The sequence below is a fragment of the Oncorhynchus gorbuscha genome, linkage group LG05 (assembly GCF_021184085.1).
Source record: "Oncorhynchus gorbuscha isolate QuinsamMale2020 ecotype Even-year linkage group LG05, OgorEven_v1.0, whole genome shotgun sequence".
Classification (NCBI taxonomy): domain Eukaryota; kingdom Metazoa; phylum Chordata; class Actinopteri; order Salmoniformes; family Salmonidae; genus Oncorhynchus; species Oncorhynchus gorbuscha.
Window position 1 is genome coordinate 52241436 of NC_060177.1, and position 26220 is coordinate 52267655.

Consider the following 26220-nt stretch of genomic DNA (forward strand, 5'->3'; position numbering starts at 1 on the left):
AAGCCTTTTTTACTCTCCAAAACAATCTCCAGAATGAATCTGTGATTAATTTTGCAGAGGATGTTTTAGTTGTGTAATTTTACATCCTAACTAAGGTGTTTGGTGCACTATTTCTCAAGTTTAAAAAGTGTGTGACGTGTTGACATATGTAAACAAAGTCGGAACTGCTAGGCAGATCTGTCTCACTGTTTATGCTATTGGATAGAGAGTCATCACCGCAGCTGTTCACCCCATGTTCGTGGGCAAATGGACATCAAATCAAAATCCAACCGTTATTTACCCGTTGTGACACACCGATGTTCCAAACTCCATTTTAAACGAGATTGTCAAAGTCTACACTAGGGAAAGTATTCAATTCCCAGTGTCATCATGAAAATCGTCATCAAACAATATTTATGAGATACTCCATTTGAAGTTTAAAACCATTTGATTGTATGAGAGACAGTCTGCAAAAGCATTATTTTTGTGTTTTAATGCTAGCATTTACATGCACTGAAACACCAAAAAGTGTTTTCACAACACCGCATTATCTTCCAAGAGAATTCTCTTCGATTATAATCACAGCCGTATATATCCCCCCCCCCCAAGCAGACACATCGATGGCTCTGAACGAACTTTATTTAACTCTTTGCAAACTGGAAAACATTTATCCGGAGGCTGCATTCATTGTAGCTGGGGATTTTAACAAAGCCAATCTGAAAACAAGACTCCCTAAATTTTATCAGCATATCGATTGCGCAACCAGGGGTGGTAAAACCTTGGATCATTGTTACTCTAACTTCCGCGACGCATATAAGGTCCTGCCCCGCCCCCCCTTTCGGAAAAGCTGACCACGACTCCATTTTGCTGATCCCTGCCTACAGACAGAAATTAAAACAAGAGGCTCCCACGCTGAGGTCTGTCCAACGCTGGTCAGACCAAGCTGACTCTACACTCCAAGACTGCTTCCATCACGTGGACTGGGACATGTTTCGTATTGCGTCAGATGGGAATATTGACGAATACGCTGATTCGGTGTGCGAGTTCATTAGAACGTGCGTCGAAGATGTCGTTCCCATAGCAACGATAAAAACATTCCCTAACCAGAAACCGTGGATTGATGGCAGCATTCGCGTGAAACTGAAAGCGCGAACCACTGCTTTTAATCAGGGCAAGGTGTCTGGCAACATGACTGAATACAAACAGTGCAGCTATTCCCTCCGTAAGGCTATCAAACAAGCTAAGCGTCAGTACAGAGACAAAGTGGAATCTCAATTCAATGGCTCAGACACAAGAGGCATGTGGCAGGGTCTACAGTCAATCACGGACTACAAGATGAAATCCAGCCCAGTCACGGACCAGGATGTCTTGCTCCCAGGCAGACTAAATAACTTTTTTGACCGCTTTGAGGACAATACAGTGCCACTGACACGGCCTGCAACGGAAACATGCAGTCTCTCCTTCACTGCAGCCGAGGTGAGTAAGACATTTAAACGTGTTAACCCTCGCAAGGCTGCAGGCCCAGACGGCATCCCCAGCCGCGCCCTCCGAGCATGCGCAGACCAGCTGGCCGGTGTGTTTACGGACATATTCAATCAATCCCTATACCAGTCTGCTGTTCCCACATGCTTCAAGAGGGCCACCATTGTTCCTGTTCCCAAGAAAGCTAAGGTAACTGAGCTAAACGACTACCGCCCCGTAGCACTCACTTCCGTCATCATGAAGTGCTTTGAGAGACTAGTCAAGGACCATATCACCTCCACCCTACCTGACACCCTAGACCCACTCCAATTTGCTTACCGCCCAAATAGGTCCACAGACGATGCAATCTCAACCACACTGCACACTGCCCTAACCCACCTGGACAAGAGGAATACCTATGTGAGAATGCTGTTCATCGACTACAGCTCGGCATTCAACACCATAGTACCCTCCAAGCTCGTCATCAAGCTCGAGACCCTGGGTCTCGACCCCGCCCTGTGCAACTGGGTACTGGACTTCCTGACGGGCCGCCCCCAGGTGGTGAGGGTAGGCAACAACATCTCCTCCCCGCTGATCCTCAACACGGGGCCCCACAAGGGTGCGTTCTGAGCCCTCTCCTGTACTCCCTGTTCACCCACGACTGCGTGGCCACGCACGCCTCCAACTCAATCATCAAGTTTGCGGACGACACAACAGTGGTAGGCTTGATTACCAACAACGACGAGACGGCCTACAGGGAGGAGGTGAGGGCCCTTGGAGTGTGGTGTCAGGAAAATAACCTCACACTCAACGTCAACAAAACTAAGGAGATGATTGTGGACTTCAGGAAACAGCAGAGGGAACACCCCCTATCCACATCGATGGAACAGTAGTGGAGAGGGTAGCTAGTTTTAAGTTCCTCGGCATACACATCACAGACAAACTGAATTGGTCCACTCACACTGACAGCGTCGTGAAGAAGGCGCAGCAGCGCCTATTCAACCTCAGGAGGCTGAAGAAATTCGGCTTGTCACCAAAAGCACTCACAAACTTCTACAGATGCACAATCGAGAGCTTCCTGGCGGGCTGTATCACCGCCTGGTATGGCAACTGCTCCGCCCTCAACCGTAAGGCTCTCCAGAGGGTAGTGAGGACTGCACAACGCATCACCGGGGCAAACTACCTGCCCTCCAGGACACCTACACCACCCGTTGTTACAGGAAGGCCATAAAGATCATCAAGGACATCAACCACCCGAACCACTGCCTGTTCACCCCGCTATCATCAGAAGGCGAGGTCAGTACAGGTGCATCAAAGCTGGGACCGAGAGACTGAAAAACAGCTTCTATCTCAAGGCCATCAGACTGTTAAATAGCCACCACTAACATTGAGTGGCTGCTGCCAACACACTGTCATTGACACTGACCCAACTCCAGCCATTTTAATAATGGGAATTGATGGGAAATGATGTAAATATATCACTAGCCACTTTAAACAATGCTACCTTATATAATGTTACTTACCCTACATTATTCATCTCATATGCATATGTATATACTGTACTCTACAACATCGACTGCATCCTTATGTAACACATGTATCACTAGCCACTTTAACTATGCCACTTTGTTTACTTTGTCTACACACTCATCTCATATGTATATACTGTACTCGATACCATCTACTGTATGCTGCTCTGTACCATCACTCATTCATATATCCTTATGTACATGTTCCTTATCCCCTTACACTGTGTATAAGACAGTAGTTTTGGAATTGTTAGTTAGATTACTTGTTGGTTATCACTGCATTGTCGGAACTAGAAGCACAAGCATTTCGCTACACTCGCATTAACATCTGCTAACCATGTGTATGTGACAAATAAAATTTGATTTGATTTGAGAAAAAAAAATTCAAGTACCACTTTTGGTGTTTCAGAGTACTTCCGTTCTGTTTTGAAATACATTCAGTGTGTCGTAACACCTACATTGGGTTTACATTAAAACACCAGATCTTGGCTTAGGTTCACTAGTTTTCATGGTTTTACTGCACAATGATGGTGTTTTGAGTCTTTCTATTTTAATAGTGTGTAGCAGCAGAAGGAGAACTGCACAATCCATTCAACAGTAACTAGAGCCTAGATTTCACCAGAGTACTGAGTACTGTATGTCAGGATGCAGACAATAACCATAATCCATAGCCCAGTTGTCAAAGCTATCAAGGTCTGCCAGAGGAACACATTTTTTTTGTTTCAAGTGTTTGTATCTCCTCTCATACCTCTCTAACGTTTTGCAAACTCGCTCAACTTCTGTAATATTGGATTCAACTATAGAACAGAATGAAAAAAAGAGATCTACTTTCCTAACCTACTGTCTTTTATACCCTGTATCAGGGGGAATTATAACAGCTAAGTATGTCATAAGGAGAGTGTGAGATATAGGGGCTTTGAAAGTGGATTTTTAGACAGTTGTGGTAGAAGTGGATGGTGTCAGTCTGGTCTCGTGGGCGTAAGGTAGCCTAGTGGTGTTGGGCCAGTAACCGAACGGTTGCTGGATCAAATCCCCGAGCTGACAAGGTACAAATCTGTCGTTCTGCTCCTGAACAAGGCAGTTAACCCACTGTTCCCTGGTAGGCTTGTCATTATAAATATGAATTTGTTCTTAACTGACTTGCCGAGTTAAATAAATAAAAATATATTTAAAAAATAGTGGTAGTTCTGTCAACTACAGACCATATCCCCCAAGGGTTCTAAACATGTTTGAGACATTCTCATTTGACTGCACCTCTATATCTGTCTCTCTATCTCCTTTCTACTAGACTGTCCTAAATAATGAAATACGAAAGGGATTGGGATTCCAAAAGGAGAGGGGGTGGTGCTGTTAACTACCTTGATTCCCACTGTCAATTTAAAGTCCTGCAAGAGCCCCGATGCCTACTGCCACTTCATTATCAAAGTGACCTCATTAGAATGATCATTACAGGTAATAGATACCCGGTCTGTTGCTACAGTGCTACATTCCATCAGGGCTGTGGTGATTATAGCCTCTGTCACAGAAACAAACATGTCTTCCCTCGCAAAGTCATCGGAATCAAGAAGAATGTTCGACTCATCTTGACTCATCTGTCACCCTAGCCGTTAAATTAACACTGGTTGGCACTTCTCCCCCTCCCGTCTCCAAGTGGCATCTGCTCATTGACAGCCAGCCAAACTCTGCTGCACAGTCACATTCACACAGTGAGTGTCGGAGACACATAGTCTAAGCTGTAGGAACACTGTCAGGCGAAATGTACATTTAGAGAAGAGATCCAAGGCCTTCTCCTTCAGACAAGGTATCAGGTGAAATTGAGGACTGTCGTGCTTTCCAGGCAGTGCTTTCTGTGGAGCCATTTGACAGTGTTGATAATAGTGCCCAGAGGGAGATGAGAAAAACATTTCGGAGGAAAGAAGAGAGAGGTGGGGTAATTTAGTTATTGATTTTAATGGAGAGACCTCTGGATGAGTTTTCACTTGTACAAAAAACTGCAAAAGGAGTGATAACTGAAGCTCAGAGCACAATGCAATTTTTATATTTGGCGCCCCCTTGTCATTGTTCTTTCGTTCTAGGGCACATTTGTTTTAATGAGAATTGTAGGCCTACATCACTTTTTACAAGCTGAGAGTTCAAGCAAATAATATCCTAGAGCATTTCTACAGTGACAAAATGTATCGTGGCCCAAATTTACAAAACAACAACAATATTTCTGGAACTACAGATACTGTCGAATCTCTGCTCGTAGTCTTCCATTCTGTATATTATTGTTCACAAAGTACAGTATATCAAACTGCTGTAGGACCCGCTACTGTGAGAGAGAGAGGGCTTCAGCAGATTAGAGGAGATGAGTAGAGAAAACTCCTAATAGCATGTATTTTTCATACCAGCGTTGTGGTTTGAGGCCCACTCGTGATTGACAGGCTAGTGCCATTTCTATAGAAGCATGTTAGGGAGGGGGACGAGGGGAAGGTGGGGGGGGCATTTGGGAGAGGGAATCTGTGCAGAGAGCCGAGAGTGATCATGAGGTGCGCTGTCATCAATGTCAAACCCGAGGCATTGTGGGTCTCTAAAGAGTTCCTATGTCAGAGACAGAAGAGGAAGCGAAACACCTCACTCCCTGTTTTTTGGGGGGTGTTTCTTGTTCAATGAAAGTCAAGGAACTAAGTAGACGAGACTCAGATGCTATTTAATTGGTGTCTATGGGAAACGCCCAGTTAAGGAGTCTGGAACATAACTTTTCTTTCAACGGTAAATGGCCTTAGTTCACTATCTTCATTTATCCACTATCTTTGACGATGTCACCTTACTGTAGACCAGGCGTGGGCAACAGACCCGGTGCCAGGATAAAGTGACTAAGGAGGCAGTTGGAGTCGGTGAGGGGGCACAATTTTGGGGGGTTCTCGCATTGGAATTATATTGAATTCAGCTTATACCACGTTAAACCACAATAAACATACAGTTCAAATGCCGAGACCATTGATTAAGTGCTTTATAATCACAGGTTGGCGCGAAATCTGTAGCCTATCTCCACTGCACTGTATCAGCACAATGGACAGCGCCCTACACACTAAAGCGAGGCCGTTTTGGTAATAGATTGGGTAATTCACCTACTACAAACAGCCTGCGTCAATGCAGCCATACACACAGTTGTCTTACCAAAATAATGCAAACTACATGTGGAAAGTAGTAGCTAGTTATTCATACATGCAAATAAAAATACTGAATAGCAGTTCGGCTTAGAATATCGACACAACTGCGAATGCAAACAAATGAATGTGAACAGAACAAAACAGCGGTATCAGAGAGGCCTAGTTAGCAAAATATCAGATAGATAAAGACACGACACAATCTATATTTAGGCTAGTAGCGTTAACAGTAAACAAACAGTAAACAAAAGATGAATGGAGATCCAAATGACAAAAACATCCTACTACAGTGAGTTGCAGCCATGCACAGCTGTCTTGCAAAACACATGGGTCAAAAGGCCTGCTTCAAGCATGGAAAACCGTGTCGCTCATGAGCACAGCAACACGTTGTGATATGTCACAATACACCTATGTGGATCAAATTCCACCCACGTAATCAATTTGTCAAAGTGGAAAATGAGTTCTCGCATGTAGCTTTGGATCCCCCACTATGATTTCATTTGAAATATTGTGTGACTTGTTCAGTATGTAGTATTGTGGGGTATGGTGCTCAACATCTTGGCAAGTTCCTTGTCTTTTCTGAGAATATATTCCATCATAGACAGAAAAAGTCCACTGCCACCCTCCCCTCTTGACTCTTTCTTGTCATTTGTCCCCCTCAGTGGTTACTGGTGGTTACTGGTTTGAAACAAGGAACTCAAGGATGCTCCAACAAATACATGCAATTTCTTGCCAGTGTTGACACTGATGTTCCCATAGCACTTCAAACTTGTTTTTCTTTCCACAATGCAGTGCATTTCAAATGCTCTTTGCGTGCCTAGTGAATCCTTTGGTACTATCAATAGCATACTTACAATTAGAATACCCAGCTTGGGTGAAGGCCTTGTCTGCAATAGCATTAACACAGAATTTTCGACATGGGAAACAAAAATAAGTTGCCGCTGTAAAGCTCTGCTACCCGACCCAAGACTGACGAGCCCCAACATTATACATCGAGTTAGGGCCAGGCAGTGCCTGTTTTTAAATCAATAACTAGGGTATGGGTAGGGCTTGGGTATTACTCAATTGATCACTAACATTTTGAAGCTGAGCAATTTGCTTGTGCTCTGCTGTGCAGTCGTATCTGACTAAGATCATAACATGGTGTCAGAAGTGTTTAAACCCAAAAGAAAATGCTGAATGTTCCTTAAGATTTTTCAGAGTTTAGTGACCAAAAGTAGCTAACTGCTCTCTCATGTCTCTTCATTAGTTGATCAGAGCCAGAGATACTTTTGAGGAGATGGGAAACTCCATTGGAATCATATTAACATTGTGTACATTGCCCATGTTATGTCAATGGGCCGGGCGGTGACTTCTGGGTGATTCTTGGACAAGAGAGCTCTCCTTCAAGGAGTGAATGGGAGTCAATTGGGCGCTAGCTCAAAACACAACATTACCATTAATTTAATCAACAAGAAGTACATTACACATATTTTCCAAGATGTGAGATAACGAACTTGCTATTTGTATAGTTGTATACCTTTGGAATCATGACATTATGTACTTTCGAGGAAACTAGGCACATTTCTTGACTCCTGCCCTGACATTATCAGGAATGAAGGTAAGACCCAAATGCAGACTGTGTGAAGTAACAATGTTTATTGTAACAACAGGGGCAGGCAAACGACAGGTCAAGGCAGGCAGGGAGATAATCCAGAGTAGAGGCCAAGGTATGGTGCGGCAGGCAGGCAGGCTCAGGTCAGTCAGAGGTAGGTTATCCAGACGGGAGCAAAGGTACAGATAGGTGGGCAGGCAGAGTGGTCAGGCAGGCGGGCTCGAATTCAGGGCAGACAAGGGTCAAAACCAGGAGGGCGAGAAAAGAGAGACTGGAAAAAGGAGGAGCTGAGACACAAACCACTGGTAGGCTTGAACAAACCAGACGAACTGGCACCAACAGACAGAAAAGTCAAGTATAAAAACCCAGAGCATAAGGGGGAAGATGGGCGACACCTGGAAAAAATTAATTACTTAAAAATCATACAATGTGATTTTCTGGATTTTTATTTTAGATTCCGTCTCTCACAGTTGAAGTGTACCTATGATAAAAAATTACAGACCTCTACATGCTTTGTAAGTGGGAAAACCTGCAAAATCGTCAGTGTATCAAATACTTGTTCTCCCCACTGTGTATATATATATATATACACTACCGTTCAAAAGTTATGGGTTGCTAAAAAATGTCATTGTTTTTTAATGAAAAGCTCATTTTTTGTCTATTAAAATAACATCAAATTGACCAGAAATACAGTGTAGACATTGTTAATGTTGTAAATGTCTCTTGTAGCTGGAAATGGCAGATTTCTTTATGGAATATCTACATAGGCATACAGAGGCCCATTATCAAGAATACAAAATATAAAATACATAGATTTGTTTTACACTTTTTTGGTTACTGTATGATTCCATATGTGTTCTTTCATAGTTTTTATGTTTTCACTATTATTCCACAATATAGAAAAACCCTTGAATGAATAGCTGTGTTCAAACTTTGATAGGTACTGTAGGTCCACTCTGTGTTAATTTAACACTTTTGTAGTCTTCATAGTGAAACACTCGAGTGTAAGATATCACTTCAGTTTTTTTTTCAAATGACCCATAAAAGTGTTTTTTTCAACACTTACCCAGTGTTTATAGAGGGCCACTCAGTGTTAATTTAACACTTTGGTAGTGTTCTCTTTGATACACCTTTGATACACATCTTTGTTACAACATAACACCTCAGACGGTGTTCAAATGGGAGTGTTTTTTTCAACACCCTCAGAATTGAGCAGCAACACCTTACAGTGTTGAGGATCAACTCTTGAGAATGAATCCTGGAGCTGAATTGACACCAGAAAGTGCTAAATATTCCCACTAGGAAATAACTATTTTGTCTGGTTCTCTCACACTCATAAATCAAGCCTGCAATTTGTAGGTGACTTAAACAGGAACAATAAATGATTTCTTACAAGAGTAGTGACTCGGCTTTGTTTAATTTATTTAGGCCAAAATGAAAACATTGCATCACAGGCCTATTAAAATGTAAAGGTGCATCACAGGCACATTAAAATGAAAATAGTGCATCACATATAGTGCATGTACCGAGGTGCCAATTACTGTGAAAACAGTGCATCACACCCGCATTAAAATGAAAACGGTGCATCACAGTGCATCCAAATGAAATCAGTGCATCACAGGCGCCTCAGTACATGTATTATATGAGAACAAGAGTATTTGCAGAGTTCCTATTTAACACAAGTGGAAGTCCTTAAGTCGAGGCTATGCAATTTTCTTGACATAGATGCAAATAATTTATTACTCAAATCAAATCAAATTGTATTAGTCACATGTGCCGAATACAACAGATGTAGACCTTACAGTGAAATGCTTACTTACAAGCCCCTAACCGACAGTGCAGTTTAAAAAAATACGGATAAGAGATAAAAGTACCAAGTAACTAAAGAGGAGCAGTAAAAAATAATAATATTATGCAGCTGTAGAATCTTTTGAGGATCTGAGGACCCATGCCAAATCTTTTCAGTCTCCTGAGGGGGAATAGGTTCTGTTGTGCCCGCTTCACGACTGTCATGGTGTGCTTGGACCATGTTAGTTTGTTGTTGATGTGGACACCAAGGAACTTGAAGCTCTCAACCTGCTCCACTGCAGCCCCGTCAATGACAATGTGGGTGTGCTCGGTCCTCTTTTTCCTGTAGTCCACAATCATCTCCTTTGTCTTGATCACATTGAGGGAGATGTTATTGTCCTGGCACCACATGGCCAGGTCTCTGACCTCCTCCCTATAGGCTATCTCGATGTTGCCAGTGATCAGGCCTACCATTGTTGTGTCATCGTCAAATGTAATAATGGTGTCGGAGTCGTGCCTGGCCGTGCAGTCATGAGTGAACAGGGAGTACAGGAGCGGGCTGAGCACCCACCCCTGAGGGGCCCCTGTGTTGAGGATTAGGGTGGCGGATGTGTTGTTACCTACGTACCCTTACCACCTGGGGTGGCCCGTCAGGAAGTCCAGGATCAAGTTGCAGAAGGTGTTTAGTCCCAGGGTCCATAGCTTATTGATGAGCTTTGAGGGAACTATGGTGTTGAACGCTGAGCTCTAGTTAATGAATAGCATTCTCACATAGGTGTTCCTTCTGTCCTGGTGGGAAAGGGCAATGTGGAGTGCAATAGAGACTGCATCATCTGTGGATCTGTTGGGGTGGTATGGATATTGGAGTTGGTCTAAGGTTTCTGGGATGATGGTGTTGATGTGAGCCAAGACCAGCCTTTCAAAGCACTTAATTGCTACAGACGTGAGTGCTACGGGTCAGTAGTAACTAGGGGGCAGTATTTTCATTTTTGGATAAAAAACGTTCCAGTTTTAAACAAGATATTTTGTCACTAAATATAATTGACAGCTTTGGATAGAAAACACTCTGCAAAGATATTGTCTGTGAGTGCAACAGAACTGATGTTACAGGCGAAACCCAGATAAAAATCCAATCAGGAAGTGCTGCATTTTTTGAAACCGCCTCATGCCAGTGACTCCTTATATGGCTGTGAATGAGCTGCGAATGAGCTTACATACATTTTCTACGTATTCCCCAAGGTGTCTACAGCATTGTGACGTCTTTTTACGCATTTATGTTGAAGAATAGCCGTAAAGGACCATATTTAGCAAGTGGTCACATGATGGCTCCCGCAGAAAATCTTGCGTAAAGTACACAAGTAGCCATTTTTCCAATCGCTTCTTATGAGAAACCAATTGTCCCGACGGATATATTATCAAATTTTCATGTGAAGAACACCTTGAGGATTGATTCTAATCAACGTTTTCCATGTTTCTGTCGATATTATGGAGCTAATTTGGAAAAAAGTTTGGCGTTGTAGTGACAGCATTTTCCGGTCGATTTCTCAGCCAAACGTGATGAACAAACGGGAGCTATTTCGCCTACAAAAATAATATTTTTGGAAAAAAGGAACATTTGCTAACTAACTGGGAGTCTCCTGAGTGAAAACATCTGAAGTTCTTCAAAGCTAAATGATTTAATTTGATTGCTTTTCTTATTTTTGTGAAAATGTTGTCTGCTGCCAGCAGAGCCTAGCATAGCATTATGCCATGATAAACTTACACAAATACTTGTCTAGTGTTGGCTGTAAAGCATATTTTGAAAATCTGAGATGACAGTGTGATTAACAAAAGGCTAAGCTGTGGCTCAATATATTTCATGAATAGGAAGATTTTGTAGGAAGATTTATGTCCGCTGCTTTATGCTAATTAGTTTGAGGCTATGATTACGCTCCCGGATCCGGGTTTGATAGTCGCAAGAAGTTAAACATGTTGCTATTACAGACTCGGACAGGGAGAAGTTGAAAATGTCAGCGAAGACACTTGCTAGTTGGTCAGCGTTCGCTCACAGAACACGTCTTGGTAATCCGTCTGGCCCTGTGGCCTTGTGAATGTTGACCTGTCTAAAGGTCTTACATCGGCTGCGGAGAGCGTGATCACAAAGTATTCCGGTACAGCTGCATGCATGTTTCAGTGTTACTTGCCTTGAAGCGAGCATAGAAGTAGTTTCACTTGTCCGGTAGGCTCGTGTCAATGGGCAGCTCTCGTGTTCCCTTTTGTAGTCTTTAATGGTTTGCAGGCCGTGCCACATCCGACGAGTGTCAGAGCCGGTGTAGTGCGTCTTGATCTTAGTCCGGTATTGACGATTTGCCTGTTTGATGGTTCGTCGGAGGACATAACAGGATTTCTTATAAGCTTCCGGGCTAGAGTCCTGCTCCTTGAAAGTGGCAGCTCTAGCCTTTAGCTCAGTGCGGATATTGCCTGTAATCCATGGTTTCTGGTTGGGGTATGTACGTATGGTCACTTTGGGGATGACTTCATCAATGCACTTATTGAGGAAGCCAATGACTGATGTGGTGTACTCCTCAATGTCATCGGAAGATTCCCGGAACATATTCCAGTCTGTGCTAGCAAAACAGTCCTGTAGCTTAGCACTTGCTTCCTCTGACCATTTTTTTCTTGATCTAGTCACGGGTGCTTCCTAATTTTAATTTATCTTGTAAGCAGGAATCGGGAGGATAGAATTATGGTCAGATTTGCCAAATGGAGGGCGAATGTGAGCTTTGTATGCATCTCTGTGTGTGGAGTATAGGTAGTCCAGAGTTTGTTTCCTTCTGGTTGCACATTTAACATGTTGATAGAAATTAGGTAAATCTGATTTAAGTTAACCTGCATTAAAGTCCCCAGCTACTAGGAGCACCCCATCTGGCTGAGGGTGTTCTTGTTTGATTATGGCGGGATACAGCTCATATCTCGGTGCCAGCCTCTGACTGTGGTGGTATGTAAACAGCTGCAAAGAATATAGAGGGAAACTCTCTTGGTAGGTAGTGTGGTCTGCAGCTTATAATGAGAAACTCTACCTCAGACGGGCAATGGCTCAAGACTTCCATAGATATCGTGCACCAGCTGTTGTTTACAAAAATACATAGACCTCCGCCCCTTGTCTTACCAGACGCCGCAGTTCTATCCTGCCGGTACATCGTATAACCAGCCAGCTGTATGGTGATATTGTTGTCGTTCAGCCACGACTTCCTGAAGCATAAGATGTTCATTTTTAATGTCCCGTTGGTAGTTTAATCTTCCCAAAAACTCATACATTTTATTGTCCAAAGATTGCATGTTTGCGAGCAGAATTGAGGGGTGTGGGGTTTTATTTGATCGCCTCCTACACCTCAGAAGGCATCCCGCCCTCCGGCCTCTCTTTCTCCGCCTCCTCTTCACGCAGATCACTGGGGTCGGGGCCTGTTCCCGAGGGAGCCATATATCCTTGGGCTCGTCAGAGTCGTGAAAGAAGAAAAAGGATTCTGCTAGTCTGTGGTGAGTAATCGCAGTCCTGATGTCTAGAAGTTATTTTCGGTCATAAGAGACGGTAGCGGCAGCATTATGTACAAAAATAGTAACAAAATAAGTTACAAACAACGCAGATGAACGAACAAAAAAACAATCGGTTAGGGGCACTAAAATCTCTGCCTTCTGCTCCAGCGCCATTTTTAACGCTTGTCAAACAAAGGAACAACATAAAGGCTCTCAAGGCTCTCATAACTACAAACTAACTGTCCCTCTCTGTACTCCGTGCCATCCATCTTACCCCAGCTGGTAGAGTAAATGGCTTTCTGCATAGTGACTACAAAAAAGAGAGACCAATCAGAATACAGAGAGATAAGCCACCTTGGTGGCAACAGAATGGGTCTGACCCAAATCAAGCCACAAGGGTTCAGTTATAAAAATACATCAGACAGTTCATATATTCACCTTGATTGATGAAATCTCCATAAGACAACTCAGGCTGCAACTTCATGAACTTCTTGCATTTTTGGTATTGGACCTTCACCAACATGTGAACTGCTGCAAAATGCAATTACACACAATGTAATATTTAAGTGAAAGTCAGTTGCAAACATTTTATGCTGTTGCTGTAAAATAAAGAAACAAATGACAAAAAATGCCCCCTTATACCCTCTCCCCTTTGTCTTCCCTGGTGTGGATCAACCATTTGTTCCAAATGCCACTTTAATGATGTAACAGGTGCCTGCTTGCCTGCGGATCTGGGGTTTGGCAAGGCAATATTCCAGTGAAGTCAGTGAAGTCAACCAAACTAGCTAGCTATCTAACTAGCTACAAACAGTTACCACCACCACTCAAATCTATAGGAAAGAAACTGGCCAATACATTTCAAGCCATATTGGATTGAACAACAAGCACACACTATAGACATGTTAATCTAAATGACTGAGGACAACCCTGCCACGTGTGCTAGCTAGCTCACGTGAGCACTAAATTAGAAGATGTTGAGGTCGGTGTTGTAGCTAGCTATATAGCTCGTTAGTTATCTAACCATTTTTGGCCAGACAAACATTCTTAGTTTTATGCGTTTTGAAGAACAAATTAGTAGATATTAGCCATGTTGTTACCTTCATTTCCCGGCTAGTTACATGCTGCACCACATGCTCAAATTGATCACACTAGGGCATACCCCAATTAACACCATGCACCTGCTGCATCACTAATGTTAGTTGGCCTCGTGAACTCAACACACACATGGTTGAAATAAACTAACGGTACAGCCTAACTCTGATCCTTTTGGATTTCAATTCATTTTTCTCAAATCAAATTTTCTCAAAGTTTGTTCATTTTAGCTAGAATCCAGCCTACAGTAGATGACATGATGCAATTTTCCAGATTTTTGACCAGTTTTTTCTCTGGCCTCTTGATTTAGTTACCCTAATTATGACCATCCTGCATAGGTAAAAACTCAAATAACATTTGAATGGATTATGATAGAGACATGAGGTTTGAACAAATAATTTTCTTAGAGGATTATCTACAGAATTAGCATATTATTTTAACCATTGGTCAAAATATGTGTTTTTGATTGACACCCTACATTCTGATTAATGAACACTCACACTCAGGGGGAGCCTAATTGCATTTTTTTTACACAATTGTGCAGTGCAGATACGTGCAATGCCGCCGGGGGTACGCAAAATAAAAATGTGATTCACATTTAAAAAATGTTGAAGTCCATTTAGATTTTCCAACATTTGCGTGAGTTTTTTTCTCGCCTGAGTAGCCTCGATTCACTGCCAAAAAATGTAACCATATAGTGTTCAGCGGGATAAAAACACATTGTCAAATACAGGTAGCCTAGTCAAATAATTAACTTCCAATTACATTAACCGTTACTCTTTCACAGGAATTCCACTAATGGTCCATATGTAGCCAAACGTAGCTGCTAATGATTCTGTTTGCTAGAAAATGTATTAATGTTTAAGAAAAAGTAAGGCCTACATCCATAGAGACACATACCAGCTCTACTGGTAGTACTGCTACTACCAGAAGTACTACACCTGTCGATGACACAAGTTGTTCTGCTTCCACGTGCACATCCAATGCTAGCATCAGTTATTCTACATTTGTTGTTAGCCCAGCTAGCATGGACACTGACAGTTGTGAATCTGATGCAGCCGAGGAGCTACTGCCCCCTTACCCAGGAAACCACCAAACAACAGACAGGGACGTTGGACCATCGAAGAGAAGCAAATATGATGAGAACTACATTGATTTGGGGTTCACTTATATTGGGAGTAGTGCCTTTCAGCCACAGTAAGTTATATGTGCAAAAGTAATATCTCACAACTGGATGAAACCTTACCTCTTGCGCAGACATTTAGAAACAAAACATGCCAATTTGGAAAATAAGCTGCTTGAGTTTTTGGAGCGAGAATTTAGACGACTTTTGAGTTGTAAGCCGTATAAAAGCAAGAGATACCATTAATAAGAAGGGGCTAGAAGCATCTTACGCGGTGAGCTACCAAGTGGCTAGGACAGGCAAGTCCCATACTATTGTGGAGGACTTAATTCTTCCTGCTACCTCTGATATGGCTGGGAAAATGCTGGGGGAAAAGGCAAAAAAACTATACAGACAATGCATTTATCAAACAACACCATTTCACGACGCATCAGTGACATGGCAGGAGATGTACTGAAACAATTACTGTTTCGCATACAAGCCAGTGAATTCTATGCGTGACAGCTGGATGAGTCAACAGACGTGGCGGGCCTGGCACAGCTCCTTGTATATGTCCGTTACGTTTATGAGGGGTCAGTTAAGGAAGACATCTTCTTCTGCAACCACTGGAACAGGACAACAGGAGAGGATTTAAAAAAATACTGGACAGCTTTGTGACATCAAATGGACTTTGGTGGGCAAGATGTGTTGGTATCTGTACTGATGACACAAAAGTCATGACAGGGAGACATAGTGGAGTGGTAACGTGCGTGCAAGCAGTTTCTCCCGATGCTACTTGGGTACACTGCAGCATCCCCCGAGAGGCTCTTGCTGCCAAGGGAATGCATGACAGCATGAAAGACGTTTTGGACACTACAGTGAGAATTGTTAATTTTGTTGAAGCAAGGGCAGCCATGTACAGTAATGCTTTTCCAACATACAGAAGTGTGCTCGTTATCAAGGGGCAAAGTATTGATACGTTTATTTGAATTGAGAGACGAGCTTCAAGTTTTCTTTACTAACCATAGTTTTCACTTGTCTGACCGCTTGCATGATAACGAGTTTCTCACACGACTGGCCTATCTGGGTGATGTTTTTTCTCGCCTGAATGATCCGAATCTAGGATTACAGGGAGTCTCTGCAACTATATTCAGTGTGCAGGACAAAATTGAGGCTATGATTAAGAAGTTGGAGCTCTTCTCTGTCTGCATTAACAACATCATTGTATGATTTTTGCGTGCAAATGAACTCAAGCTCAACTCAAATGAACTCAATGTCAAATGTGATATAGCAAATCACCTGAGCGAGTTGGGTGCGCAATTACACAGGTCTTTCCTGAAACGGATGATACAAACAACTGGATTCTTTATTCCTTTCATGCCCTGCCTCCAGTCCATTTACCGATATCTGAACAAGAGAGCCTCATCAAAATTGCATCAAGCGGTCCTTTAAAAATTTAATTTAATCAGCTACTGCCAGATTTCTGGATTGGGCTGCGCTCAGAATATCCGTTAAGACACTGATGCCCTTTCAACCACGTACCTATCTGAGAGGCACAAATTATTTAAGACTGAGACTCTCTCCAATACAACCCAACATCGCAGAGTTCTGTGCATACTCATTAACCTGTGGTGAGTTATTCACAATTTTCCATGAACAAATAAGGTTTTATATGTAAGATGGTTAAATAAAGAGCAAAATGATTGATTATTATTATATTATTATTTGTGACCTGGTCCTATAAGAGCTCTTTGTCACACGAGCCGGGTTCTGACAAAAACTCACACTCATTCTTATGTTTAATAAATGTATAGTATAGTGTGTGTGTGTAGCAGGCTTACAATTATGGCAAAAATACAATATTTGAGAATGCGCTGACCCTGGTGCTGGAGGGGGTACGCAGCTGGAGGTTGAATGTTTGAAGAGGTACGGGACTATAAACATTTTGGGAACCACTGGTGTAGGGTTTACTATTAATGCCATGTCTACCGAGGGAAATCACATGGCCTCGTGTGTTTAGAGTAAGAGAGCCTGCCGTGGTATCGCATGATCCCTGACGTCTAAGATATGAGAGAATGGGAGGTGTCTGCATGCCCTCTTCAACTGGAGATTATTATAGTCAGAGGAAATCCTTTAGAAAAACTACTTTCATGTGTCAGGTACATACTGTACAAGTACTCCTAACTATGCATTACATCCAAATACATTGTTCAAAACAGTTACTGTTAGGACATTTCATCCTAGCTCTGTCAGTAATTTCTCCAGCCCCATCCGGCAGCTTCATAGCAGGTGACAAGGCTGCTGTTTAGTTGTTTTTCCAACTACAGAGTGGCCTTCAATGGGCTATTTGTGCGTTTGTTTCCAGCTGCTGTCCGAGAGCCAGATCAACATGGTGAAGGTGGTGAACTCCGTGAGTGATACACTCAACTCTATGCAGAAGGAGACGGGGAACCTGAAGAGCAAGCTGAAGGCAGACCTCCAGAGAGCACCTGTCCGTAGTACTCGGCCCAAAGGCTGCTCCAATGGTAGGCCTATGGATAGTGGCTGGTGAAAGGAGAAATAGTAAATGAGTGCATGGACAACTCTTAACTACCCCATGTCAGCTGTCGGACAATTGATCCCTTGACCTGCAGTGAACCATATGTTAGATGTATTTTATGTCCGACATGGCTATTGTTCACAATTGCACTAGAGGGAGAAAAAAAGCATAGCTTCATATTGAAATAGGTTTAAACTGTGTTAACTGTTTGCAAACTCTGACATCCCAAATCATTTTTGTACAAACATGGCGTTTCTTTAAGGTACAGACAGGATTTTGACAGGGTGTAGTGAAGCTGTCTAGGTTGATTCAGAGATAGGACAGATTATTAAGAGAAGAAATTGATGGAGCTCGCTGGTTTAATTGAATAATTTCTATGAGAAATTCTAGGATTTAAAAGTTAATCAGGTTTCTGATCACGCTAGGCTCAAGACCTCGGGACTGCAGTGATATCTTCACCAGTGGCCAGCGAGAGGATGGGATCTACTCTGTCTTTCCCACACACTACCCTGCTGGCTTCCAGGTCTTCTGTGACATGACAACGGATGGAGGAGGATGGACGGTGAGTGTTTCTTTTGTGTGTCAACCTGTGTCACGCCCTACTGTGTAGAAGAAACAATCATGTTTAGGTATGATACCAGTACTTGACAACAATGTACGATATACAGTACATCCACACAACATATGGACAGACACACAGATGCATGCATCAAACCAATGTTTGTTTCTTTTTCTTTTTTAAATCACAGAGCAGTTAAAAACATGGCCTTTTACTCACTCACTCATTCATCAAACACATAGGCGCTTTAATAGCACACTAACTAGTAGCTTTAATAGCACACTAACTAGGTCCAACTTTCAGGGTATGTTTGGAGAAACAAATTTGTGTTACTCTTCTCATCACTATTCCTAAAGTGTCCTCCAATACTTCATTGCTTAAAAAGCCAATTATTCTTTGCATGAAGGATCACTTAAAGGTACCTCTTTCTCTTTTTTTCATAAGAATCACAATGTGTTTCAAATACAAAGCCCATTAACTTTTCAAGTGCCTTGAAGGTAATAATACCCTGCGGCTTCTTAGCGTTCCTTCCTCTCTTGCATTTCATGTTCTTTTAGACTGTTGTGTAGACAGAGCATTGTTAGTCTTGCTTTATTTAGAAAGCATTGAACTGATAGTGGGATAGGTCGAGTGGGAGGGCAATAAAGCAACTGGCACAATGAAGATTGGAACCTCGGCTGGCCATGTTTTGTCTGGAGACGGCAGTGTTGATTGCTAGACCAACCTCAAGCACAAGCCATTATACTTTAGATATGACAGCATGACATCAGGTAAAAAAAAGTCCTGCATGAGGATTTATTTATTTATGTTTTAGGGGGTAGATCAGCGTTGATATTGCAGATAGATTGTGGCTTCCATCAATGTAATTGTCTGCATAATTTCCAATTCCCCATATTTTTACTTTAGGGTCACTTAGAAATGTCCTTGTTTTTGAAAGAAAGAAAAAAGAAATGTTGATTAAAGTAACGTCAAATTGATCAGAAATAGTGTTTTCTAATGATCAATTAGCCTTTTAAAATTATAAATACTGTGTTTATTAGCTAACACAATGTGCCATTGGAACACAGGAGTGATGGTTGCTGATAATGAGCCTCTGAACGCCAATGTAGATATTCCATAAAAAATCTGCCATTTCCAGCTACAATAGACATTTACAACACTAACAATGTCTACACTGTATTTCGGGTCAATTTGATGTTATTTTATATATATATAGTACCAGTCAAAACTTTGGACACAACTATTCACTCAAAGGTTATTATTCATTTTTACTATTTTCTACATTGTAGATAATGGTGAAGACATCAAAACAATGACATAACACATATGGAATCATGTAGTAATCAAAATATATTTTATATTTGAAATTCTTCAAAGTAGCCACCCTTTGCCTTGATGACGGCTTTGCATACTCTTGGCATTCTCTCAACCAGCTTCATGAGATAGTCACCTGGAATGCATTACAGGTGTACCTTGTTTAAAGTTAATTTGTGGAATTTCTTTCCATCTTAATGCATTTGAGCCAATCAGTTGTGTTGTGACAAGGTAGGGGTGGTATACAGAAGATAGCCCTATTTGGTAAAATACCAAAAGTCCATTATTATGGCAAGAACAGCTGAAATAAGCAAAGAGAAACAAGTCCATTATTACTTTAAGACATGAAGGTCAGTCAATACAGAATATTTCAAGAACTTTGAAAGTCTCTTCAAGTAGAGTCGAAAATCCATCAAGCGCTATAATGAAACTGGTTCTCATAGGGACCTCCACTAGAAAGGAAGACCCATAGTTACCATTGCTGTAGAGGCTGCAGAGGATAAGTTCATTAGATTTACCAATTTCAGAAATTGCAGCCCAAATAAATTTCACAGAGTGCAAGTAACAGACACATCTCAACATCAACTTTTCAGAGGAGACAGCGTGAATCAGGCCTTCATGGTCAAATTGCTGCAAAGAAACCACTACCAAAGGTCACCAATAATAAGAAGAGACTTGCTTGGGCCAAGAAACACGAGAAAAGGACATTAATGTATAAATAAACTTAGTCTTATATGTTTTTTGGGGTTATTATCCAGCTTGATTGTTATTGCCCAACAGTAAATAGATCTGTGTAGGATTACTATTTTGTCAGTTTTAGAGATATCGAATATTGCAATTTCTCATGAGGCATTCCGCACCACCATCTTTAGTCTGTCATATTAGCATTATTTGTCGATGCTCACCAGCAGGACATCATTTGCCTTTAAAATGGAAGCCCTATCCCGTTTGTGGAGTTTGAATAAGTTCCATTTATTTCCTCGGCTGCAGTCACACTCAATGTCTGCAGAAACCCCCAGATGGCTTGTGCTGAGAGAAGCTGTGGTGAAATGGCCTTTTCAACTGAAAAGAGTGTGATATTCATAACTTCCACAATGCGGTTGGCAATAGCTGAGATAGTGACAGTGCAGTGTTTCCTCTGTGACTTGTTGAGGTTTTCAGGGTTCCAGAGTCATCTCCCTTTGGTGTCAGCTTGGTTTAACAGAGGAGTACTTGGAGACACATTCCCAGACCAAAGTCTAATGATCCAATGATTTCCAAAATCTTAAAAGAGACAAATAGTACCCAGTGATTACCGACCAACCTGCTTCCCACAGATGAGAGTATTAATTTCTGGTAATTCAGAGACATTTTTTTACTTGACCACATCTCAGCAGTGGGCGATGGAAGGCGAAGAATGGAGCTTTTAAAAGGAATTAATAGTCACAGCGACCTTATTCATCATTGCTGGCCTCCAGCAGTTTTCAGGTGAGGATGCAGACTCCTCGTCTCTCTCTGACCGCTGAAGATCTGTGAGCTCTGCTTTCATGACATACACGAAGGCTGCTGCTTCCCACTCAGACATGCCGCGTCTCACTCTCTTTCTCTCCCTCTCTCTCTCTCTCTCTGCTTTCTCTCTCTTTCCCTCTATATACTTTTTTCTTCCATTTGGCTGACCATCGTATTGGCCTGATAGCCTTGTGTGAACAGCCAGGTCACCCGTGATACAAGTCAGTATTCGACGTCCATCCATGTCTGACCACGTGGAACGCGGCCACTAGGGACAACAGTGAGCGCTGTTGCCTTCAAGTAGGTTTCTGTTTTGCTCAGTAACTGTGGATGGGGATGGCAGATGGGCATATGCATCAGCCTGTGATACTATACTCAAAGTTTGCATGTTCAAATCCAGCAAGAAAACATTTTTTTTGTTTTAAGCCTATCTGTCACGCCCTGGTCGAAGTATTTTGTGTTTTTCTTTATGTATTCGGTCAGGCCAGGGTGTGACAAGGGTTTTTGTATGTGGTGTGTAGCTTAGTGGGATTGTAGCTTAGTGGGGTGTTCGAGGAGAGTCTATGGCTGTCTGAAGTGGTTCTCAATCAGAGGCAGGTGTTTATCGTTGTCTCTGATTGGGAGCCATATTTAGGCAGCCATATTCTTTGGTTGTATTGTGGGTGATTGTCCTGAGTGTCTTGATGTCCTTAGTCTGTGTTAGTTTGCACCAGTTAAGGCTGTTTCGGTTTTCACTACGTTTATTGTTTTGTAGAGTTTGTGTTTTGGATTCGTGTTACGTTGTGTAAATAACCATGGATCACAATATACGCGCTGCAGTTTGGTCCGACTCTCCTTCACCACATGAAAACCGTGACACTATCCCAAACCTTAACCCTTACCTTAACCATTCAGAGTTAATGCCTAAACCTAATCCTGACTTAGTTAAAGCTTAAACTTAACCTTAAAACCACTTCTAAATTTGACGTTTGGATACATGGATGAACAGCTAATTCTGACGTGAGACTGTGAGAGCTAATTACGTGTGAAAGCCAGATAATATCATGTTTTCACTCTGGTATAAATGATTCGGGAGACAGGCGCAGGAATGCTTAATAAGGTTTTTTATTAAGCCCAAATTGCGGCGTGCCGTGTAAAGGCATGCGAACGAAGACCAAACAAACACGTAACAAAACAGTGTAGAAACCCAAAACAAAAGAGCGAGGAGTACCTCGAATAAATACACACGTGCACAATGATTAACACACGGGACGAGACCCGTAATCATCTGTGCAATCCACAAGGGCACGGAAGCCAAAAACACACAGCACAGGTACTCACACGCACCAACAGACATAGTAACAATAATTGATACCACCATGGTGAACAAAGGGCACATATATACAAATACAATCAGTGGGAATAGGAGCCAGGTGTGTGCAATGAAAGTTCCAGAGGGATATGGTGACAGTACCCCCCCCCCCCCCCCCCGACGCAATGACACCGGTTTCAAGGACAATCACATGAACGCAGTGCGGGTCGATCAGGACCCAATGCAGCTGCTGAAGTTTTGTCGTAGTCAGACCGGCCAGTTGCCGCTGCCGGAGTTGCGGTGGAGTTGGATGGACCAGTAGCAGTGGCATCCGACAGACCGGTAGTGGTGGAGTCGGACAGGACAGTTGTGGCGATGTCGGATGACCCAGATGCAGCTGGCGAAGTTGCGGCGGCGCCGGATAGACCAGTCGCAGCGTCGTCGAACGGGCCATTCCCACTGTCTCCCTCAATGGGAGCACAGGTACTCACACATACCAACGAACATTGTAACAATAATCCACCATGGTGAACAAAGGGCACATATATACAAATACAATCAGTGGGATTTGGGGCCAGGTGTGCGCAATGAAAATTCCAGAGAGATCCGTGACACATATGACCCTAATGGAATGCATGGATGAAGGTATTTTCCCTGAGGCATCCCTTGCATTGACAAAGTGCACGAGACTAGCCAGAGTGAGTTGACAGATGTCACTCAGATCACTCTGTTTTAAATTGAAATTTGTTCAGATAAAAATGAATACACTTTGACACGTAGATAAAAAAAAATTCTCGTCCTTTTCTTTTAAAGAGCTCTGTCAAAACGGACCAGTCAGTCATGTTGGCTTACCATCAGCTGTGGGGGTGAAGGAGAGGCCAATAAACTGACCGACTGATTGTAACCCCATAACCAGACCATTTAGTTGAAATGCTGTGAAATACTGGGCACCTAACCTGATTGGGATGGTGTTTTAATTCCTAAATGTCTAAGCCATTGGGGAAGGAGTTCTAAACTGACATATGGAATTGTTTTAAGATGATCATATTATGGATCATTTAGCATTGAATAACACATTCAAAAACGGCCAAAAAGACTTTCAGACGCTGCTGACGTTTTCATGAGAACACAATTTCGGCGGTTTGTTTCACGGTCTGACAAACACTGCTCTAGTTCTGCCACCTTTCACCGCAGATGCAGAAGTGCGACGTCAGCGGATGCAGTGGATGGAGACTCATCCAATGCAACCAAAATAGATATATCTAGTTTAAACTGACGGATTTTGATGTGGATTTTTTTATTTGGTTACTTACATTGACGCGCCGGTGCGTCAATCGACTCTAGGGTGTTAATCTGGACACCTCATGTTTTTCCACTCCCACTGTGATGACTGTAGCAGCTTGTCTTTGAAGGTTGCTCGAACCCTAGTGGCAGTAGAGAGGTTAACAAACCCAGATCTACCCTATTTACATTGGGAACGTAATTAGTGTGTTTTGACAACCTTGACATTCACTCATCGCCCATTTCAATCTTGGGTCAGCTTTATTGTGACAGGGTTGCCTCTCCCCACTGGCGCCCAGCGCTCAATAGACTGGTGGGTTATGACACTCTAGTGCGCTGATGTGCCTATGAGGGAGTGTCTCAATCAGGACTCTTCATGCACTGGAGGAGAGAGGTCAAAGGTCAAGACCTTGGAGGCCCAGCATCCTGAAATATCTTACACAGAACATGCTTTATTATTATCAAATTATAACCATCATCCGTAGTGGTGGTTGTAGTACTGTAGTGGTAGACAATAATGATAGTATGCCATCTGCTTTTATTCAATTTGATATAGGCCAAGGCCCAGTTGCAGTTGTAAACAGCAGGGTTGTAGTAGTGCTAGTGCTTTTGATACAAAAATGCTTTTGATATGTTAGATTATTTTTTTCCTTTTAAAGAGAAAGTAAATGAGACCAGCCTCTCAGGGAGATGGTCTGACTGGGAACCAGTCATCCAGGAATCATTTTCTGTCTGTAATCAACTGGGGGGATTGCACCAGCATTACAGGTCCTCACTGTCTCTGGAACGACAGAGCATGGGAATAAAATATAGCAATCCAGTTTCAATTTGACCCTATAATGTTTGACACGTTCTTTTCTATTATAGCTTCTTTCCAAGCTGAGCCCCCGCAGTTCTGCAGTCCTCTCCACATGTTCCATTTTTTCAATAATTGCTGTATTTTTCTGCCTCTCATAGCTTGGGACACGACGTTGGCGAGAACGTGGTCTTATTTCTGATGGCAGACTTTAAAAGGTGATGAAAAGATGAAAGTAACATTAATACCAGAGGGGCAACTCCGTGGCGTATTTTCTCCTTTTCCATTGCGGCGGATTGAATTTTACATGACCACAAAAGGTCTGGAGAAACTCTAACGATTCTTGGAGTGGCTCTTTTAGATTCTGAAATAAGATGCGACCTTGAGATTCAAGTTGTTTTAAAACAACTGAACCCAGCATACTTAAAGGAAGTGGCTTAACCATTGATCCTGCAGAGTCATGATTTACCATGATTACAGATGGGTTGGAATTGTAATGCAGTTCTCAGTAGGGAAAGATATTAATAAAAAGCACATTTAATCCATATAGGGTTCAAATGTCCCTGTCCCTAGCAAAACTAGATATTTTTTTCATTTTCTTTTATTTGCTAAAAGGAAGAGTTCAAATGAATGGTTTATTCATTATTCATTATGGCTCAAGGTTTGCTGAAATATTTATCTTTGGTATACAGTACAGCGACTTAGACATTTTCAGTAGTGCAGGCGTTTTGTTTTATTTTTCGAGGTTAGATGTATTTTTGATGCACATACCACTTTTTCAAGTGTCCTTGACTTCTTCAGTTCCTGAATTGTCCTTGTATATATATTTTTTTAAACTTTGAATTACCGACCGGGGGGCCCCCATTGATTTTGTTAGTCACTCTCACTCAGATACATGTATCATATTAAAAACTGCTAATATTTTCCTATGCCCATGGCAAAATGTGTAAATTGCATAAAATTTGTAATACAATTCAAAATCTTCTCTACTCTCTGGATTTTAAAAATGTCTTTCAGTGAATTTGCTTTAAATGTGCAACATTTATCCAGCACTATGGATTTTAAATTATGCAATAGCCCTTTTCACACTGCATTGTTATTAGACCCTGGCTATCAATTAGCCCCAGGCTAAGACTGGCCACTAGGCTAGCTTGTCCTGTGTTCACACAAGCATATGTTAACCCTAGGCTATGTCAGGACCCGGTTACGAACCCGGGTCTCCAGAGTGAGAAACAGTCACTTAACCAACTGCGCCACGAATAGTCGGCAGAACCCAGAAGATGAGGCAGACACAGCAGTACTTGAGACGGTGTATTTAATGAAGTAAAAAGTGAAGTTCTTCAGGAAAACATGTAACTCCACAACCTCAAAAGGAATCCTACAAGAACAAAGGTAATCCTCCAAGACAAAAAAGGTAAATCCACAAGGTGGAAGGTAAAGCACAAAAAGCCTCAAAAGATACTCAAAAAACAAACAAACAAGAACAAAAAAAACAGAATTCCACAAGAGAGTCCACCGGGATCAACAAGAGTTCTCAGAGTACTAGGGCTGGGTGCTAACATACAAACAGAGAAGCAAAGAACAGAGGAAAACAAAGGGTTTAAATACAATCAGGGGAAACGAGGCACAGGTGCAAATAATAATGGGGATCAAGGGAAAACAAAAGGTCAAAAGGCACAATGGGGGCATCTAGTGACCAAAAACCGGAACAACACTGGCCAAATCCTGACAGGCTAAACTTTAGC

The 26220-nt window shown here is 42.2% G+C and overlaps 1 protein-coding gene across 1 annotated transcript in view; it reads left to right on the forward strand.

Moving 5' to 3' along the window:
• LOC124036021 (fibrinogen C domain-containing protein 1-like) overlaps positions 1–26220 on the forward strand; it is a 175165-nt gene that overhangs the window by 59468 nt on the left and 89477 nt on the right. The window contains exons 3-4 of the mRNA XM_046350072.1: positions 17573–17732; positions 18172–18308. Coding sequence (XP_046206028.1) covers positions 17573–17732; positions 18172–18308 — 297 coding nt within the window. The remainder of the gene's footprint in view (positions 1–17572; positions 17733–18171; positions 18309–26220) is intronic.